Source organism: Sinohyriopsis cumingii, chromosome 4 (genome assembly GCF_028554795.1).
Source record: "Sinohyriopsis cumingii isolate HCF-2022 chromosome 4, ASM2855479v2, whole genome shotgun sequence".
Classification (NCBI taxonomy): Eukaryota; Metazoa; Mollusca; class Bivalvia; order Unionida; family Unionidae; genus Sinohyriopsis; species Sinohyriopsis cumingii.
In genome coordinates, this window is record NC_142964.1 from 75,423,023 (window position 1) to 75,443,575 (window position 20,553).

At 33.4% G+C, this 20,553-nt stretch overlaps 1 protein-coding gene across 2 annotated transcripts in view; it reads right to left on the bottom strand.

The window, feature by feature from the left end:
- Positions 1–20,269, bottom strand: part of LOC149801474 (protein FAM227B-like) — a 55,912-nt gene extending 35,643 nt beyond the window's left edge. The window contains exons 1-6 of one of the 2 annotated variants that reach the window (XM_089955622.1): positions 20,164–20,269; positions 14,951–15,149; positions 11,784–11,892; positions 7,208–7,351; positions 6,641–6,711; positions 1,225–1,245 (exon numbers count right to left, since the gene is read on the bottom strand). In XM_089955622.1, the coding sequence (XP_089811748.1) occupies positions 1,225–1,245; positions 6,641–6,711; positions 7,208–7,351; positions 11,784–11,892; positions 14,951–15,100 (495 nt within the window). In that variant the 5' untranslated portion in view covers positions 15,101–15,149; positions 20,164–20,269. The remainder of the gene's footprint in view (positions 1–1,224; positions 1,246–6,640; positions 6,712–7,207; positions 7,352–11,783; positions 11,893–14,950; positions 15,150–20,163) is intronic. The other variant, XM_089955623.1, reaches the window with a different exon arrangement.
- Between the last annotated feature and the right edge of the window lie 284 nt (positions 20,270–20,553).

Consider the following 20,553-nt stretch of genomic DNA (forward strand, 5'->3'; position numbering starts at 1 on the left):
ATTTTTTTATGTATCAATGTTAACAAATGAATACCATAATTTAAAATGCTTTTTGACCAAGACAATGCAAACTAAATTAAGAAAAGTCCTATTTACAACCTTAGTATTATGAACTGTCATCATTAATATTAACCATGCCATGGTTGTTATCATTCTCTCATATAGAATAACACGTACCCACAAAAAGCATTCTCTAATCAATCATAAAAGCTATCAACTTTCACTCTTTAATACACTTGTTGGTCCATGGAAATCAAACAGCACAGAATAATTTGATGAAATAAACGGTTTGCAGAGACTTCAACATTATTTCATGGGATACTGCCTCCATCTTTCTGAAATGTAACATCACTGTCACATGATCAAATCAAACATGTTAGTCATAAACAAAAGCCATGTGGCCTACTGTGTATGGAAGAGCTGATGAACAGTGGTTAAATACCAGGGGTCACAATGGGGTTGCTCATAGAGTCAACACTAAATATATATGAATGCTACTCATTCGTATATATGTTGTTCTTCTTTCAAATTATACAACTGTTAGACTTATTTTTAAAACTGCCAAAGAAAATGGATGTAGGACTAGGTCAGATATAAATCAGTGAATATTACATTACCATACCATGACAGATGTTAGGGTTTGTAAATCCCCTGCCACACTTTGCACTTATTAGATGTTGCTCTGCATTTTTATTGCTCAATGAAATAAAATCATGTGACAAATTTCAACACTCTATGGCTGGTATATAGGTTTGGATCAAGCTGAAATCGGCAAATCTTCCATTTCTATGAATGATGATCAGGTTGGTTTGCCCTCCATCTTTTAATAACTAATGGAAAATCACCTCATTATTATTTTCAATTCTTTGGCTGACTACACTTTTGAATATTCATTACAAAATAGATACTTTTCAACAATAAAATTTTTTAACTTAGCAAAGCAAGGTTTTTCCATTCAACATATCAAAACTATATCCTAAGTCCTGTGTGGACAAATTTAATGCTAAAGATGCACATAAAAATTTAAGCATAACAAGTCAAAACAAGCCATGAATCAAATGTGGCACTCAATCAGTTAGAATGATACAAATATCATTATATATTAACTCAATGTCATATGTTAAAATTTTCATGACAGACATAACAGTTACATACACAAGACACGCAATCTAAGAGTTCTAATTAGTCCTACATTTTGTTCCCATAAAATTGCATGTATTTTACCTTCATATTGAAACGATCCATCTGAATTGAAGCACAATATGTCCACATTAGGTCATCTAGGGTGTATGTATGTCTGTATGTATGTATGTATATATATATATATATATATATATATATATATATATATATATATATATATATATATATATATATATATATATATATAGAGAGAGAGAGAGAGAGAGAGAGATAACAGACTATTTTTTACAGAATATTTAAGTCATCAACAAATAGCTACAGTAATTACGTTAATGTCTGAATATCACATAGAAGATCATGAGATAGGAAGACTGCAGGACCAAAAAGGCCTGTAAGTTTTATTTTTCCTTAACTATTAACTGAAGCCTAGTTCTCTGGAGAATTAAATAGGTATGCATGCATAGGGTTGAACATCATGCCAGCACAATACTGGATACATGAATCTGATTAATAATTAAGTTATGAAGAATTTTAAAAACATTTTATGAAGTAAAGGATAAAGCCTTCCAAATTAAACATAAACATGCAGTACAAGATATAAAAAACACAAATGGTAAATATGTTTAAAATGTATAAAAATATAAAGATATGGAAAAAATATAAAATCTTAAAGATCAATGATCAAAATATGTTGTACAAACTGTATCTTGATTATTATGTATAATATATGCTTTACATTTACAAGATAACTTGTAAATGAACAGCATGAATGATGAATGCCAATCTCTATAAACCAAAACCTGCCCTAAAGGACACCTCTAGAGGAAATATACCAATTACAACAATTAATGAGCTACCACATGACTGTGGAAGAGGCAACAGAAATAATCAACATGCAATGTAATGTAAACTCTGCAACCAGCAAAACTTAGCACTCACTTCAGAAGAAGCAATGGTCATCATGCTGCAATAAGTTCGACACAGAAACTGATGCTCATCCTCTATATATAAGATAAAGTTGATATTCCCATAAAGGCAAAATATTTTAACCCATTTTCTGAAGTTTACTTTCTATTTCACCCGATTATAAATGTCACCTTCCATAAAGAACAAAACTTTTCATTCCTAGGGTTTCCTTTATTGACAGGTTTCAGTGTGTCTCTTTTTCTGAAAGGAATAGGACCTAATGAACAGTGGAATAATATTGAAGCTACATCTAGTTATTATTATGATCCCAATTAATAACTATCAGTACATACAAGGAATAATTACACCAACAGTTTTTGGATGCATTATAACATTCTGAGCCCTAAATGCTGTTAAACTGGCTCCTATAACAGATTTTCACACTTTTATTGAAAGATATAGAAATTATGAACATTTGGTTCCTGTCTGTTAAAGTATTTGACTACTTTGCACTTGATTCTCTCCTAGATTGGTGATCCTATGAACTTTGAAAACTGAGCTTATTTGTCCAGTATTTAACATTTATATAACTGATGGGAGGGTGGGGGCAGATGAACTGACTATGGTAGGGATTGGTTTGCTGTAACTGCCAAAGTATTTTGCTCAATCTTAACACTGCAAGAGAACAGCAAGAGGTTTCAAATTGACAATTATATACTAAATGAAACAGAAGAAATTAAAGTAGTTCAACAGTTCTCTTTCATCTGAAAGATGAAAGACTTTTATTGTTTCAAACTCAACTTATCCCCGGCTGAAACTTTACTTCTTTTTCTAAAGCATGATCAAATATATGACCAAGGTAATCAAACTGTATATAAGCCAAAATCTGCAGGAAGCCTGAGTCTGTTTGTTAGTTGGTTGGTTTGTCTTGTTGTTGAACTATACAACATCATAAAGGGTACGCCATATTTGATGGTTAAATGAAATTGGAAACATGCAACTGATTATCTTTGTTAACACATTATTGGGTATAGTATTCTACAAACATTTGATTTACTGAGTGATAGGGTCTAAAGGTGTATAAATCAGTTTTAGTGGTATAAAATACATAAAAAACTAATATATCTTTGGGTATCTAAATTTCGATGAAATTTAAAGATTTTTTAAACACCTTTTATTGGTTGATCAGTGCAATATTCATCCAAAATTCATAAAATGTTATCTAATCATAACTATCTATTTTAATCATTAAATTAAAATGTTCAAAACCATCTTTAAAGACATATGTTGGCTTGTAAAGTATTATGTGCATGAAATCTCACAAATTTTCTGTTTCAATGAAAAATCAGAATAGTTATTTAAACTTGGGGAATGATATTGCTATGATTATTGCATTAAAAAAATCTACTCCTTACTAATTAAAAAACAACCAACTCCAGAATGACAATAATCAACAATTAGCAAAACCAACTGCAACAAAGACATAACAAACTCAAAATGATAGAAAATTCTGACTGGATTCATCAACTGTGACAAAATCCAAGAAACCTCAACAATTGTAAAATTTAAAACAAAAACAGTAACTGTGGAGTGTTCCCTATTTATTACTTGTTTCTGTTTCTGCTGCTGCATTATTTTTGTATGGGTTTTTTGGACCAAATTGAACAATGATTTGGACATCCTCCTGGGTGACAACTTCTCCAGCTCCTGTCGACAGCTTTTCAATTCTGCAAGGTTTTCAAGAGTGGTGCTGCAATGTCTCATTGGACTTGTTGGAGGGCTATCAACTACTTCTAAATCTTCCTTTTTGTAATATTGATTACAAGGAAAATTACATTTGCAAAATTTATATTTATACTTAAGCAGACGAAAATAGTCTGAGAAGCAACCATAAGGGCATATAACTTCTGCATATATACATAAATTCCTAAATAATGTAGACATAAGCCTCAAAAATAATCGCAAATTATACCATTTATGATGATCAAATGCCTTAAACAATTAAATGAAGATATATAATCATCGTAGTGTGGCAATCAATGACATCAGTTAAATAATAAATGGTATTATTACTTTAAAAATTTATTTTGTACATAAAAACTGATAAGACTGCCAAATAAATATATATATATATATATATCATAGGTGTCAACTTGTATGATTTACCAGTAATTTGTACGTTTTTTTCTATTTTTGACAGTAAATGGCCATACAACCGTTTTGTAATTTTTTTTGTACAAATATTTTTTTAAATTTTGTTTTCGTTTTGTGTGCATCTGGGACTCTGGACATACATATTTTTAGAACAAGAATTTAACAAGATTAGGGTGGCCCGAAACAACCAATCAAATCATAGTCAAAAACACGCTCTTCCTTTGATAATAAAATGAGTTTCATTTCATGGTTCAACTCCTGTGTGTGAAGATCTTGTCGTTTATCGCTCTGAAATTTGATGCTCGCTCGGATTTCTAATATTGCCTAACTACCTGTGTAATAAGTATGTTTTCTTATTTTACACATTATTATTTTATTATTTATACTTATTACTATGTTTACATCAATTTTCATACTTTACATAGTGTGGCAGTCATGCTGGTGTAACCGTAACTCGTCCAACTTTTCTGTGTGGAGATGAAGTCGATTTTTTAAAAATTGTAATAATATACTAATTAAGAGTAAATAGTCTGCTAAATTTAGCACTGGCATTTTATCATGCTGTCATAGCTTTGAATTAATTTTGTCAGATACGTAATGCAAACAGGAAGATGCATTGCCATAATGATGGACGTAGTACAGATACTGAGTGACATCATTCTCGTGGCTCAGAAATATGTAACACTGTCAATTGATATAGTTTTTGATGAAAATCAGCACACCATATAGCAAATTCATAACTTTTCAAACACTAGATATGCAATTTTAATAGAAAGGATGAACAGCTTATGAGGTATAAACTTCTGGACTGCTACTTTGTCGATTTTTTTTATTTGTAGATTTCAATTTTTGCATAGCTCCTGGAGTAATATCTTGGGGTTTATGGGGAAAAATATAAATTCGTAATACATTTGTAATCAGGAGATCTTCCTCTATCACATGTCAAATCTAAATTTCAAAATTATTTTTTTAATATTTTTGTCATCTAGTTGAAATATTCCAGCCATCAAATGGATGAGCCTAACTAAAAGAAACAAAAGCTTGAAGACACTGATCAAGGTTGTGGCAAGTTTCAGGCTGATTCGATTAAAGTCTTCCCTGGCATTGTAGATGTATCCAAGTTAGGATCTTCCCATGCATTTTATAAAATATGCAGTAAAGGCATTAAAGTGGTGGTGTCCAGCATGTATGATCTGGAGGAACACGTCAGGACAAAACTAAATGAAAGAAATTTTGAACTGAAGAAGGAAGCATCCATCAAAATCTTCTTTGCTTAGCCAAAGCAGGAAGACGATAGTGTTATAAGTAAAAAGAATAAAATAAAGTTTCAGAAATGTAAATAATTATGTAAATATGTGTAAAAATAATTTGTGTATAGCATTTCTTGTTTTAAAACTGTTGATCTTATATATACTTTGTAAGGTTTGTATTGGTCTGGCATAGAGGTTTTCATCTCAAGGGGTTGATACCTATGATATATAGATATATATATATATATATATATATATATATATATATATATATATATATATATATATATATATATATATATATATATATATATATATAATGTGTCTACCAGTATATATGCATATATGTGTTTGAGTGTACATAAGTATATATCTTCTACTGATGGAATATTTATTTCTATAATAAAGTTAAATGTATATTATATACTTGCTCATGGTGAATTAGCTAAATGCCGGTGAAGATAATTAGCTTATTAACTCATGCATCCTGGAGCTAATCACAGTCAAGAAGAATGCAATGAATGGCATGTCTTAAACCCAACCTGTATTTAATAGTCCTCTGTGTAGGCACTAGTAGTTAATCACTGATTCTGGAGATGACTGCTTAATTGATTTCACTTCTTTATTGGTTTCATTGACCTAAACCTTTGGTCAATGTACACAGTTCTGAACTAAATTTCACTGTGCAGAATACATAATTTTCTATAAGACTTATCATGACCTTTAGACCCAGAATCTATAGGTTTCTTTACTACCCTAAGTGCAAGTTATCCACAAGTTTTGGTCAAGGAACTAGAAATAATGTTATTCGATAAAACCCATTTTTCCTTGAGACACCATGACCTTGAGACACCATGACCTTGAGACACCATGTATTGACCTCAACATGTTTCTTATCCAAAGTGTATGTCATCCACATACTTTGGTGAACATACATAGTCAAGAACTAAAACTTGCATTCAGAAACCATTTCTTTTCTTTCAATCAGTGACCATGACCTTTAACATTCAACAATAGGTGCTGCAAGGTGCATTTGTAAGATTCAGTAGAAAAAAGATTCCTTGTATGTTGGGTAACTTTTTAAACTGGAAAGATCAAGGTCACAAGTGATATCCCAATCCGAGTTCCGATACAACCTAAATAAGTAGATGTGATTTTAAAAATAAAAATAAAAATTAAAAACTTACGAGACTTTTATGTCCCCTTGAACTGTGATGAGATTTGACAGCATCAGACTCAGAGACTTCTGTCATGAATGCTGCAAAATTTTTAATACAAATTATAAATCAAAGCAACACTCAACTAGTCACGACATTTGTCTACAGATAAAATGGACACAGAATTATACAAGCCATTTCACATCCACACAAAAATATATAAATTAAATACATATTCTAATTTACCCTTTCATTTCCCTTCAGATTATCCCAACCCCCAGTATGCAGTTTGTTTGGTGTAATGAGTGGATCAAAATCACATGACAACTGTGTATATTTAAAACAATTAAGCTTAACAGCCTGTGAATATTTTAAGGCATTAATAAACATGCACGTATGAACTAATGCATGCACCCATGGATTAAAGAATGCAATGGTCTCCATGAGTCCATCAATAAATTTAAAAAATGCAAAGCAAAATACAACATAACCCCATACATGTTATATGCAGCTCATAGAATACAGTATTATTCAACTCTTAGCATATATTTTATTGTATTAACTCTTCAGTTTGATATTTATCAAATGAACTCTTACTTCTTGAAGGTGAAAAGAAAAGTCTGTCATGGAGTCGAGATACACGTTTATCTTCTGTAACAACCTGCAGGGCGTACTTGTTTAGCTTGTCTTCAAGCGATGTTAAGCGATTCTCCAGATCCTCCATCATGTGCAACCCCAGGGCTTGATGGCAGTTAAGGATGAAAAATATTATCTAGTTATAGACTGAATATATCTACAACCCCAGGACTTGATGGCAGTTAAGGATGGAAAATATTATCTAGTTATAAATTGCATATATCTACAACCCCAGGGCTTGATGGCAGTTAAGGATGGAAAATATTATCTAGTTATAAATTGAATATATCTACAACCCCAGGACTTGATGGCAGTTAAGGATGGAAAATATTATCTAGTTATAAATTGAATATATCTACAACCCCAGGACTTGAAGACAGTTAAGGATGGAAAATATTATCTAGTTATAAATTGAATATATCTACAACCCCAGGACTTGAAGACAGTTAAGGATGGAAAATATTATCTAGTTATAAATTGAATATATCTACAACCCCAGGACTTGAAGACAGTTAAGGATGGAAAATATTATCTAGTTATAAATTGAATATATCTACAACCCCAAGGCTTGATGACAGTTAAGGACAGAAGATATTATCTAGTTATAAACTGAGTACATTTACAGCCCCAGAGCTTCATACAAGTTACAGATGGAAAATATCATGTTTAGTATTTACATGCCCTCCTGTTTACTTATACCTCCTGCCAAGTTTAAAAAATGAAAATATAAACAATGCACAAAACTTTGTCATTTCATTCATCAATTTATAATTTCTAACTTATCATTTCTAACTTAATTGTCACCAGGTTGTCCCTAACACTGTCGACTTATTAGTGATTCAAACCATATGAAAGCTCTCAATGTAAACAAGCAGACAGACTACTCACAGTCCTTCTCTATTTTCTAACACACTCCATATTGGTAAAACTGTGTTGTCTGCATCCAATATTTGCAATGTTTATTTTTAATATTTCTAAAACAAAATGTACACACTTACTGAGATTATCTATAGATTTGTCCATACAAATATGGTGGTTAATAAAGAAACTTCAGTCTGATTTGAAATGCCAACAAGCTGACAGTATTTGGGACCTCCTAGTGACAACCAAGTTAGAAATTATAAATTGGTGAATAAAATTACTAAGTTTTGTGCATATTTTGTATCCTTGATGTCTTTTGTTTCAAAAATCAGTATAGGGGTACAAACAGATGTGCAAATACTATAGTTATAAATTACCTACATGCATAACCCCAGAGCTTATTATCATCATCAGTGACAATATCATCTATCTATATATGAAATTTAAAAGGCCTTCAAGAGGGAAGGCTTTTTGTCAAATTTGGTCCAATTCTGCTGAGTGGTTTCTAAGAAATTGTTGGAAAAGGTTTTTCTTTTTATTTTATTAATAGCTGCCCTGTTTAATGTTGAACCAACATCATTTGTATAAAATTGACACCCCTTCATGCCAGGATACCTTTCATCAAGGGTGGTCAAATTCTTTATAGTGTTTCTTGAGAAGCTTTTTTTTCTATTTTTAGTAATGGTAGCCATACTTGATGGTAAACCACTGTATTTCGCAAATACAATTTCAAAGTCTTTCATGCAGTATTCTTTTATTCATCTGTTGTAACAAGCTGTTTAAAGATGTTTCTATTTTTTGTGATGATGGCCACATCTGAAAGCTGATTGGCATCATCTGTATGTTAATGAAAAAAGCCCTTTTATGCCTGTATACTCTCTGCCAGATGTTGTTGAAACTGGTCTGTTTTTTTCAGTAATAAATTAAAATAACATGTATTGATGGAGGATAGATGATGTATGACAGTCAATCCACAATGAATGACAGATGACACACACCTGAGGCAGGGCCATATCGATAGCTCAGTTAGCCTTACGGTGGAAAGGTGAGCCAGATGAACTAATAAGAATTCATTTCACTACACCTGTAAATGAACCTTTTTTAATTGCATCAAAGGTATTTGATGAAAGAATTATTACACTCTGTATGAACCTTTAAAATATCAGTCTTAGTGCATGCTTTAATTTCCATACCAAAATCTAATTAATATCCAAGGTAATTCAAGGGTTAATTTCCAAGGGGAAATTACCAAACTGGTCATTTGCAACATTGTCTTCAAACATGATCACCTCAAGATTACAGGTGGTGAAATATAAAACTTTTTATCCAACATACATTAAATACAACTTTATGGATACTTATTCCTTATTAGTGTCTTTTTCAGACTGATACGTATAATTTTGATAACTTTATTAACCCTATATTTCAAAGGCATTTACTTTGCTTAATGCAAGCTTCTATACCAACCATGAATACCTGGTAATCATTAAGACCTAAAATTGTAACCTGCCCAGCAAACATAATCAATTAATCCTGTCCTGTAAATAATTTCTTTGCTAAATGTTCTTTGAGTATTTCTGAGTACATTAGGCTGCTATAATTAAACTGTATTTTTCTAAAGCGATAGTAAAAGAGATTCAAAACAACCAAGAAGTAAAGTGCTTCTCAAGACAAATGTATTGATGGTGAAAAATTATTGGACATTGTGGTAGAGAAAACCAATGAGACTGTCACTGCACAAAACCATTCAATTATTATTTTAACCAGCAAGTATACAACCATACAACAGAAAACAAAAATACCAACATTATATATGGTTTCTTTTTTATGACTTACGAGTTTTTAAAAATATGTACAAAATCTAGCTATCCATAAATTATATATATATAGTGTTAGGCATATCTATATTACATGTGGTAATTTTATAATTACAGATTTATGGTTCTTCAAGTAGACAACATTTTACATAGTTAATTGTGTACATTGTGAGTTTGTACTTTGGGATGAGGTCATTCATTGCAGTAAACATGTTACTGTGGCCTCTTTTGTCTTGGAAACTAGAAGAAATCTTGTTGACAAATTTGAGTTCAGGCCATGGGGTTTTCCCATAAGAAAATGTAGGTGATGTGATACTTGATTGGCTGGCTGTTAAGGTACTTAATCATGTTGTCACTTTAGTAATTTTGAAATGATAGGGAAACCTCATTCTGGTTCTGCCACTGCATCTCAGTTTTTGATATAAGAGATGTTTACCTAAGAATCTGATGAAGAATCAGTTCTTTTAGTTGTGTTTGATTAAGTTGAAAGGATTTAATTATTTCAATTATTCATTGGAATTACAAATTACTTATAATCTAGACTATTTTGGAATTACTGTAAATTCATTTAGAGACACTTTGGATTACATCATTGTTACCAATGAAAACTATTGGCACATCAATACAATAGAATGGAATTCATTCAGAACACTGGAACATGTTTGGAACATGTTATACTTTTGGACTTGTGATAGAATTGTTAGGACTATTTAGGATTTGATTCACCATACTTTAGGTTATTTTTAATTTTTCACTTTGAGTTTCATGACAATAAATTATATTTTGAATTATACAAAACTTGCTGCTTTTCATTCTTTTATGTTGCTTAATTTAAGACCATCAAGTCATAATATGTGTGCACTTTGTCAATTATTACATGATTACCAAGAGACATGAATTACTTGACACAATGACATGAAGCACATGATATTTCTTCATTTTCACATGATCATACATCTCATTGAGTGATCATGACATCATTCATCAGTATATTAAGTTCTTAATGCAGTGGATATGAAAATGGCATTTGTATAATTTTAAAGCAAATTAAAAGAAATTCTTCACTAAATCATGTAATAAAACAATAACTGTTTAACAACAAATGTGGAGTTTAATGAACCAGTAAGCATATAATATTGACCTCCACTTTGCATTTATTTTGTCCATATGAGCTTTACTGCTTCTTAAAACAAGCTATATTCACTTCTAAAAGGGTATATAATCTTATAATACTGTGATAAATCTGTGCTTATGATGTTTACATATTGTTGCACATTACACCAACTACCCATGTTTATATCATGGCAGTTTGCATTTCCCCCCAGATTCCAGGATACCATAACTGGCAACATTCATTATAACTTTTCGAACAGGCACTACTGAAACCTAAATTAAATTATTATTGTTGTTTCCTTGGAGACACTGTTGTCTGGTTGAGTAATATATGCAGTAAGAGGACTGCTCCAGCAGCCTAAGTGATTATAGTGTCCACCTTCGATGCAGAAAGTCACGGGTTCAAATCCCACCAGAGTCATACCAAAGGCTTATAAAAATGGTACAAGCAGCTGCCTTGCTTAGCACTCAAGATTAAGAGGTTAGTGTTATGACTGGTCAGCCTGGTATTAGGATAATGTGACTGGGTGGGACATCATGCTACATGTTTGCAGCATGATGCCTCAGTGCTAGACATCACTATCAACTGCCACACTGCAGATATCATATGGCTGAAAAATTGTTAAAGCTATGTTGAAAGTTCAAAATCACACACACACACACAAACAGAGAGAGACAACACTTTATGAATGCAGTTTCAATTGGGAAAGGAGATAATACAATAATATGGCATGTTGGAAGGATACGAGCAGCATCTCTCAATAAATGTAAGATATCTTCTTCTGTGCCCAGTAGCAGTCCTTCAGATTGAATGTCCAGGGGTCCCTCTGAGGTTAACCTCTGTGGCCATTCCTCCTAAAATTACCATTAGTCAATTGTGAAGTTAAGAAATACATGTATAGCGAAACCTGTCTGTACATACTTGTAAACAGCACATTCAAAGTAAATTTCTGTTTTTTGACATGTGTCCTTTAAAATGGAGTTAAATTGAAAAGTGCAGTTAGGAACAAAAGTCACAGATGTTGTTCTATTTTTAAACAGATGTCATATTCCAATGTGTCTGATAAGACAGTTTCTCACATATTCTACATGCTGTTCATTATTTTCTAGGGCTCAATCTAAAGGGCAAAAAAATCGACCAGAACAACTTTTCCTGGCCCATAGGTCACCTTAATTTATTACACCTATGAATAATTTCCACTTTGCCCAATGATTTGGCAAAGGCCCCCAGATTAACATGACTTTTGGCCATACTTTTGCTCTCCATCAGTTTTCTCGCTGATCTGAGATGCTGGGTTACTGAGGCACCTGTTCTAGGTTTTAACACACAAGTTAACATCCCCTAGGGTTCATCATGGCTAGGACTAGGGAAATACAACATGGAATAGTGGTTAACTGTCCCCTGCCAAGTTGATGAAATACCCACTGGAATAACCAGATATGTGCTAAGTTGTCTGTATGGTATAAATAAATGTATTACAGATAGGAAAACTTTATTCTTGTATTAGATTCTACAGTGTAAAAAGGTTCCAACATTAAGCACGTAAGAAAATACTGAGAGACCGGCTAACAACTGTAACAGGTAAAGTAAAATGACAAATTAATAAAGAAATAAATGTATAAACATGAGAATTTCTTTTTCTTTAGCACAACATTTATCACTGAACTTAATCTAGGGCATAGATGGATGGATGAACCGATGGACACATGGATTGATGTCAACAAAAACTGTGAATGCTTTGCTGCTCTACAGCCAGGACTGTCTCAGCAATAAAAAATAATAAATAAAATTTCATATTTTTGCAAAGAGTTTTGTATTTTTTAAAACTATAGGTTATGCTTAAATATGATGGATATGAGAATAGATGGATAATAGAATATGTACATTAAAAGTATTATACAATAGACCGGGTCATCAAAAAATGATAATATCTATATATGTACATGTACCTGTTTTTAATATTTTGACATACAAGGCCCTGACGGTTAACATAGACTGACGGTTAATCGGGTGCAGGATAATCAAAGTTCTACTGTATCAACAACTCTGTCAGAAACATTATGAAATTAAATTACTACCAGTATGCTGGAGGATGAGAACAAAACAGAAATAAGAAATTGCATTTTTGTCTTGCCTGCATTGCTGTAACTGTTATGGCAGTTATGACATAGTTGTCATCGTAAGCAGCAATAAGATGTTGATGTTTTATGTTAACACATTAACCCCTGGTGACGAGTTTACATGGCAGGTGGTAATAGCCGACTGCCAAGCTCTGTAGCATCAAGGTCATGTATGATACACTAAAGTGGGTGGCATTATAGAAAGGTAGACAGATGTAGCTCTACAATGATACCAAATAATCTGGAAGTTCTAGTTGCACTACAAAATACAGAGGGAAAAACTTCATTATTTGGACCCGATTTTTTTTCCACCCAAAATTCGCCCATGGTCGGAATCCAATTTTGTGTCTGGATATTAGACTTTTTGGTCTCAGATCTAAGGTAGACTGGTATAAACTGCAATCAGACAGATGAATCTTTGCAAAAAGTAGGATATACTCAAATATACTGGCAAACAAGTACTGTATAACTGACTGAAGTAGCAGAATTCTTAATGGATCTCATGTGATTGCAGCAGTTTACTGTTCATCTTCTGTTTTGCTTTGTGATTATTTGCTCAGAAAATATAAAGTTACATAATTCTCCTTCCCAATTCAAAGTAAAATAGAAAACAAAATCCGAATTTTTCATGTAACTTCTAAACAAAATTATTTACTTTGTGACCCCTTTCCAAACAATATCAGTTAATGCTATAGAATAAGTCATTACTCCCCCTGACGACAAGATTGAGTCTTGGTAAATTGTTATACGAGTAACTTCCCCATCTAAGCTAGGAACAGCAGTTTCATCAGCTATGTAGATAATAATTATGTCCCATAAGAAAAGACAGACATTCACAATTAAAATTAAAAGGAAATCAGTGTCTAATTTCAATAAGAGGCATGAAGGAAATGTCTCCTGAAGACATTGCCACTGAGTAATTTTATTATTTATTTATTATCTTCAAAGTCTCATTTCATATACAAATGTAACAATTAGTCTATATAACACAAGTATATGTACTTCATTTTCTGTTCATTTATTTCAGGGGTATTTGTGTCAAGTTAAGAATATTTTATCAAACTGTACTCAACCCGGCTGAGCTTTTAGATAAAGGAAAAAAGTTTTAGATCGATACTTCACTGCATGACAAGGAAGTCCCAGCACAAAAGTAAGATTTCAAGCTGCACTGAAGAAAAACTTGTCCAAAGCTGGTAAATGTATTGTTTGTAATTCAATCTCAATGCATTTTACATTATTTTAGAGTCTCTTCTATATATTTATTTCTTCTTGACCAATCATAAATAATGAATGGAGGCAATAAAGTGACATAATTAATTTATTGTCTATTGGTAAAAAGCCAGAAGCCACTTGTTGTTGCTGGTTGGCACTGCTGCCGATGCTTGAATTGTCATTGATTTTGGAGAAAAGTTGTCAAATTTGGAGATGTCATCAAATATAGGTTTATCCACAGTGCGGATAACAAGTTTCATGTAATATATATATATATATATATATATATATATATATATATATATATATATATATATATATAACTTGGTCTTGCAAAAAAAAGTATTACAAAAAAGACACAATAAATAAAGTTAGTGGCTGAAATTTTTCAGTATACTGTAATATACACACAAACCATATCAATGACTTGTTGAAATGTATTAATACGGTCTCACTATGCATTAAATTTTCATTTGTGGCATAAAAATTGTTATCATTATATACCAATATTCTTCTTTAAAATATTAGGAGGAGGATTCAAAGTATGGTTTACTCAAATAATGCAAAAAATCAGCATTACCAATTGTTCTATCTTCACAAAGTCTTCAAGAGATTTAGGCACTTTTACTTTTTCCTCTTTCTCTGGTTCTTTTTCTTTCCTTCCCTGTTCCTCTTGCAATTTAGCATAGAAAGCTGCCACACGTGGATCTAAATCTGGCTTATTCTCCATCACTACACATTTGAGGGGAATGGATTCAGAGTGTTCCCGTTTTTATAGCCTACAAATGTGATAGAGGAAAATGGAAGTTACTCAGAATATCTGACAGAAAATATGCCTCTCTGAACTGTATGCCCCATGAAAGAAATAAGGTATAAAATAATTTAAGAAAAGGAGTACTGCATGCATCCATATATTAGAGTTATATCATGATCCCTATTACTTCAATTGTGTTTGATATGGCATATATTGTCTCTCATATATATATATATATATATATATATATATATATATATATATATATATATATATAAAAATTCTTGATTTCAGACTAGATAGTCCATACATCTAAATTAAAATATAGATATACATTAAAAACATTGTAAACATAAAAGAACATATATATCATACATACAAGTATACAGATACATCTACACAATTAACTGTGCCCTGCATTGTTAAGAATTAAATTAAGTGGCATATTTAAAGAGTATATATATATATATATATATATATATATCTCAGGGAAGTATTGCATGCATTGATAAATTTAAAACAGTGTGTGAAACTAGACAGTTAATGGATTAAACTGTTCTAGCTTGAAGTACTGTATTGCACATCTCTATTTCAGTGGTTGAATCAACAATGTATTATGTTGACCCCGATATACATGGGGGGCACATTTATTTAAGCAAATACACAACCACACGGTCACTAAATTACACTGCCACAAGTGGCACTATTATATAGGATGTTTCTTATGTGTACTGTTCAATTTCATTACCGGTTGTGGGTACTGTTTAATATAAAAGCAAAGTACAGTTCGCTAGCCTGAATTAGCTTGATTTGTTTACTGTGTAAAACCGGCTTGGTGTATAATGTTAAAACTTCTACTGAGTGCGGCCACCACAATCACCAATTACCAAGAACAAAGGAACAGGAAAACAAGAACAAAGAAATAATACTAAGAAGAGGAAAAGAATAGCAGCCCGCCAAGCCATGAACAAAGGAAGTGTACAAAACAAAGGAACTCTTGAACAAAGGAACAATAGGAACACACAGTAAGATAGTAATATAGTAATATAATTCAAGCCTCCAGGCAATTGCATCCTCTGTGCTGTTTTGAAGTATTTAAACTCATTACTGTTAAGACTACCCTTATATCTCTCTATTTTCTCTCAACTAACGATAACAATCTTTTTCTATTGGTGCCATTATCCTAAAACAAGTCCACTTTTTCTCATCTCCACTAAGCAAAAACAAACTATTTAATCAAAATTAAAATCTAATTAAATAAACAAAATTCAGTCAATACCTACAGCATATAACTGATAGCTCTACCTTACTGCAATATTAATTAGCAATCCAACTTACATAGGAAATTAAATAAGGCAATACCATAAAACAAAAATTTACAATTAAAACCCTCAATTGAAATCAATCTAGACAAAAAGTTAACTAAACCTGAACTATAACTATCCAAACCCAAGGAATTTACAAAAGAAAGGTCTCAATAGTGACAAATCATTATTCCCACTTAGTCAAACAACTAGACAATATGGCTCAAAACAAGTATAAAAACAAAACGGCAATGCCAGAAAAAACCAAGATAGGCAACTTTACAATATCAGAAAAATGTCACTCACCAACCAAACAGAAAACAATTCCCCAATACAAAAAGGACAACTAGACACTAACTTGAGCCCTTCAATAAAACAAATCCAAGAAAAAAATCTAACATTCACTACCTGAGCTCCCCACACAATCTGTTAATTGCAGCAATAAACAACCTCGACCCGACCTCACCTATAGACTTCAAGTGCCCTGGTCAGACACATGAATATGAGGAATTAGATGACACAATTCCCATGCTATATGTGGAACACATAACTGCAAACCCCACTCCCTGAATTGGACCAACACTTAGCTGTCAAAACAATAATACCAACATACAAACTACTTGAAATTCCCCTATCCAAACCACCAATTGGCATCCTGATAAGCAAAGAACCAAAAACCACCCGAACCACAGCTAAACCAACCTAATGTAAACAACCCAGCAACCAATCTAAATGTAACAGCTCTAACTACAACTACACAGCAAACTACTACCCTCCCCTCCACACTCAACACAGCAAAATCCAGCATTAATGGAAAACAGGATGTCTCGAAAATAAACTAAAAAAAGAAAAAATCCACAACAGCCAAATCCCAGGCCCCTCAGGGATTCAATAAACATAATTAAACCAACAGCCAACCACCTAAAAAGAAAACCCCCTAAACCCAACTACCCCTCTACTGTAGACAGCACCAGGGAACAAATAACCTATTTAGGTAAAGGAAAGCTTCCTATGGGAAAAAAAAACAAACACCACTCCAAACCAAGCTGGGAAACAGGATACAAGTACTAACAAACCCTCTCCCACAGGCAACAACCAGGAAGTAAAACCAAGATTTCATTCTCTGGAACATACATTATACATAACCAGTAGGGACAAGCAACTGCTCCACCTAAGCAAAAACAGCATTATGGGCGCCCTTTCCAGAGCACACCATGGGCAATTTAGGTTAATTAGACCAAAAAAAACTGACTACCTAATTGTTCACTGCAGCACGCTCAACCAGATGGAAAAATTCCTGCAACTGGAACACCTATGCCACATAAGAGTTAAAATTGAAAGGCACCACAAAATACAAAATAAACCTATTAAACCTGACAGCAAAAACTCCTCTGAATCCAAAACAGACAACAAAACTACCAAACCACCCCTAAATACAAACTTCAAATCAGTACTAACCCTCAAAGGATATAATAAGGATCTAAATGACCAAACATTGCTTAAAAAAATCAATGAGAATGGTGCAAAAATTGAAAAAGCATACCGACTTAAAAATCGTAAAGGACTTACCCACCACAAAAGCAGTTATAGTATCAAAAGAACCACTTACAACCTTGATAAAATTAGCTCCCTCCGGAGTATGACACAGACTGGAACCTTTTGTCAACAAACCCTGATTCTGCACCAACTGTCAACATTGGGGACACTATGGCAACAAATGTCAATACAAATATAGACGCGGCCAATGTGAGGCCCAACATAGAGGCATGTAAAAAGAGAATTATCAAATGCCCCAACTGCAGAGAACCAAACCACCCCAGAGCATCTTAATGCCTCTATACAGTACTATGAAAGAAAATCAAATAATTAACCTCATTAATGACAAACATTTGACATATCAGGCAACAAAAAAAAAAACAATTGATAACAGTAACAAAACTTCCATCAAACTGGAACAAAGGAAGTCAACTAACCTCTCAACTCCAACCACAAAAAAAAATCCATCTCCACAAAAAACTAATCCACCCCAAACTGTACCAAAATCTGAAACCAAATCAGCAGAAATGCAATCAGAAAAAAATCAAAGCCATAACAATACTAAAAAAACAGTCATACACATACACCTCACCACGATTATCAAAACATCACATGGCAGATGTGGATTGTTTCCTGTTCAAAGAGATAATTAAATCTAACAGCACCAGACGCTCCCCCACATTAGAAAACATAACAGAATACCTAAACTCAAGTGTTACCAAACATTATCATGCTAAACTCACAACTACTCCTCAGTCCACACTCACAAACACCACCACACCAATCTCATTGGATAACACAACACAAATTACTATCTGGCAATGGAATTGCATAGTCCTATCCAAAAACCTACCTGATCTAATATACAAAATCCATAATGCAATCAATAAACCTGACATAATCTGCCTCCAGAAAACGCACTTACCAGAGAATCCAAAACATATACCCAGAATCTCTGGATACTCACCAGGCATATTCAAAAGTCGTAGCAATGGGTAAAAGGGAGGAGGACTTGCATATTTCTAATTGACACCCTGCTCTACTCTGAAACATTAACGATCCCAATGCGTATAGACAACAATAACAAAATTGAAATTCAACTGTATTAGTCAACATTGGAATGAATAATATAATAATAACGAATATATATGACCCAGGGGGCAATGACAACCCAATCAACTTAGAATCTTATCGACAAATCTCCACTAACCAGTCTGGAAACCTTATCATTTGTGGCGACTTCAAGCCTCACAATGAACTATGGGGAGAAAGTAGACCCAATTGCACAGGTGGCTAAGGGGCCCTGAGTGGCCGAGTGGTCTAAAGCACTCTCCGTTACAGATCACTGCCATCTCACCTCTGTCTGTGTGGGTTCAAGTCTCGGGCTCTGCCAATGTGGATATGTGAGAAAGCTTGCCAGTAGCTTTTCGTGGGTCGGTGGTTTTTTCTGGGGTTTTCCCATAGTTCTTCCTCCACCATTAATACTAGCCGCCATGTGTAGCCTATCTTGTGCTGAAAAATGGTGTTAAACCCTATAACAACAATAACAACAACAACAACAACCGGTGGTTAACACATTATTGGCATTTTTTATTGTCCATTAGTACAACTAGACTAAATTTGGCTAAGTGCACAACATTCATGGCTAGCCTGCCGAGTTCCTTGCCCTCTTGCCTCTCTCGGATATCGTATAACGGCGGAGATATGGAACAATTTCCACCAGCCTAAAGCTAGGTGTCCCGATGTGACGTCTTCGTTGCGACCAATTGCAACGTGCGTTATATACTGTTTGGGTCGACACCTAGTAGAATCAATAACGGACTGAAATCAACTCTTTGTTAACAAGAGTGTGTGTTGGGCCCATTCCCACTCATGAAAGCCCTACATTCATGACGTTAGGGACATATAGTCCTACGACCTGACGGCTAAATTAGCAGTGCTCCATGAGCACATAAACGCATGGGGGATGTGGCACTAATTCCTTCCACCAGGAACATTTAGCATCCCGCTGTGCGGGAATAAACCCGTCGCATATGCTCTTTTGGGCGCACCCGACGTAAATCCAAGTAATCCATCAATCAATCAAGCTAGCTAGCCTAATATTTCCTCCTGTTCCTCCGCCACTTCGTTCAAGTGTGAGACAAAACAAATCATTATTAATTTACTTTCTTAAGAACTGAACTCAATAAATTGTATTACACTGCAAGATTAAACAATATCATTCAATATCTTGAGAATCCACATTAAAACTCCATGGTTGCCATGTACGCGGGTTTTCTCGTCGCCATCTTGATTTATTATGTTCTGGCAAGATGCAATACAGGAGTGATGTCCCTTTAATAATGTAACTGCCGAAACTAGCCAGACGTCATTTTGACGGGTGTTCTGCTAAAAGAAGTCATCAAATTGCTAAATTTCTGGTTGTTTTCAGAAGGCAAGCAAATTAATTCTCTCTCTCTCTCTCTCTCTCTCTCTCTCTCTCTCTCTCTCTCAAGAAACAAAAATAAGGCATTCACTGTCCGAAAACAAACAAACAAACAAACAAAATTCCGGGCCGTAGAGATCAAATTGACATAAAATGCTGTCGGG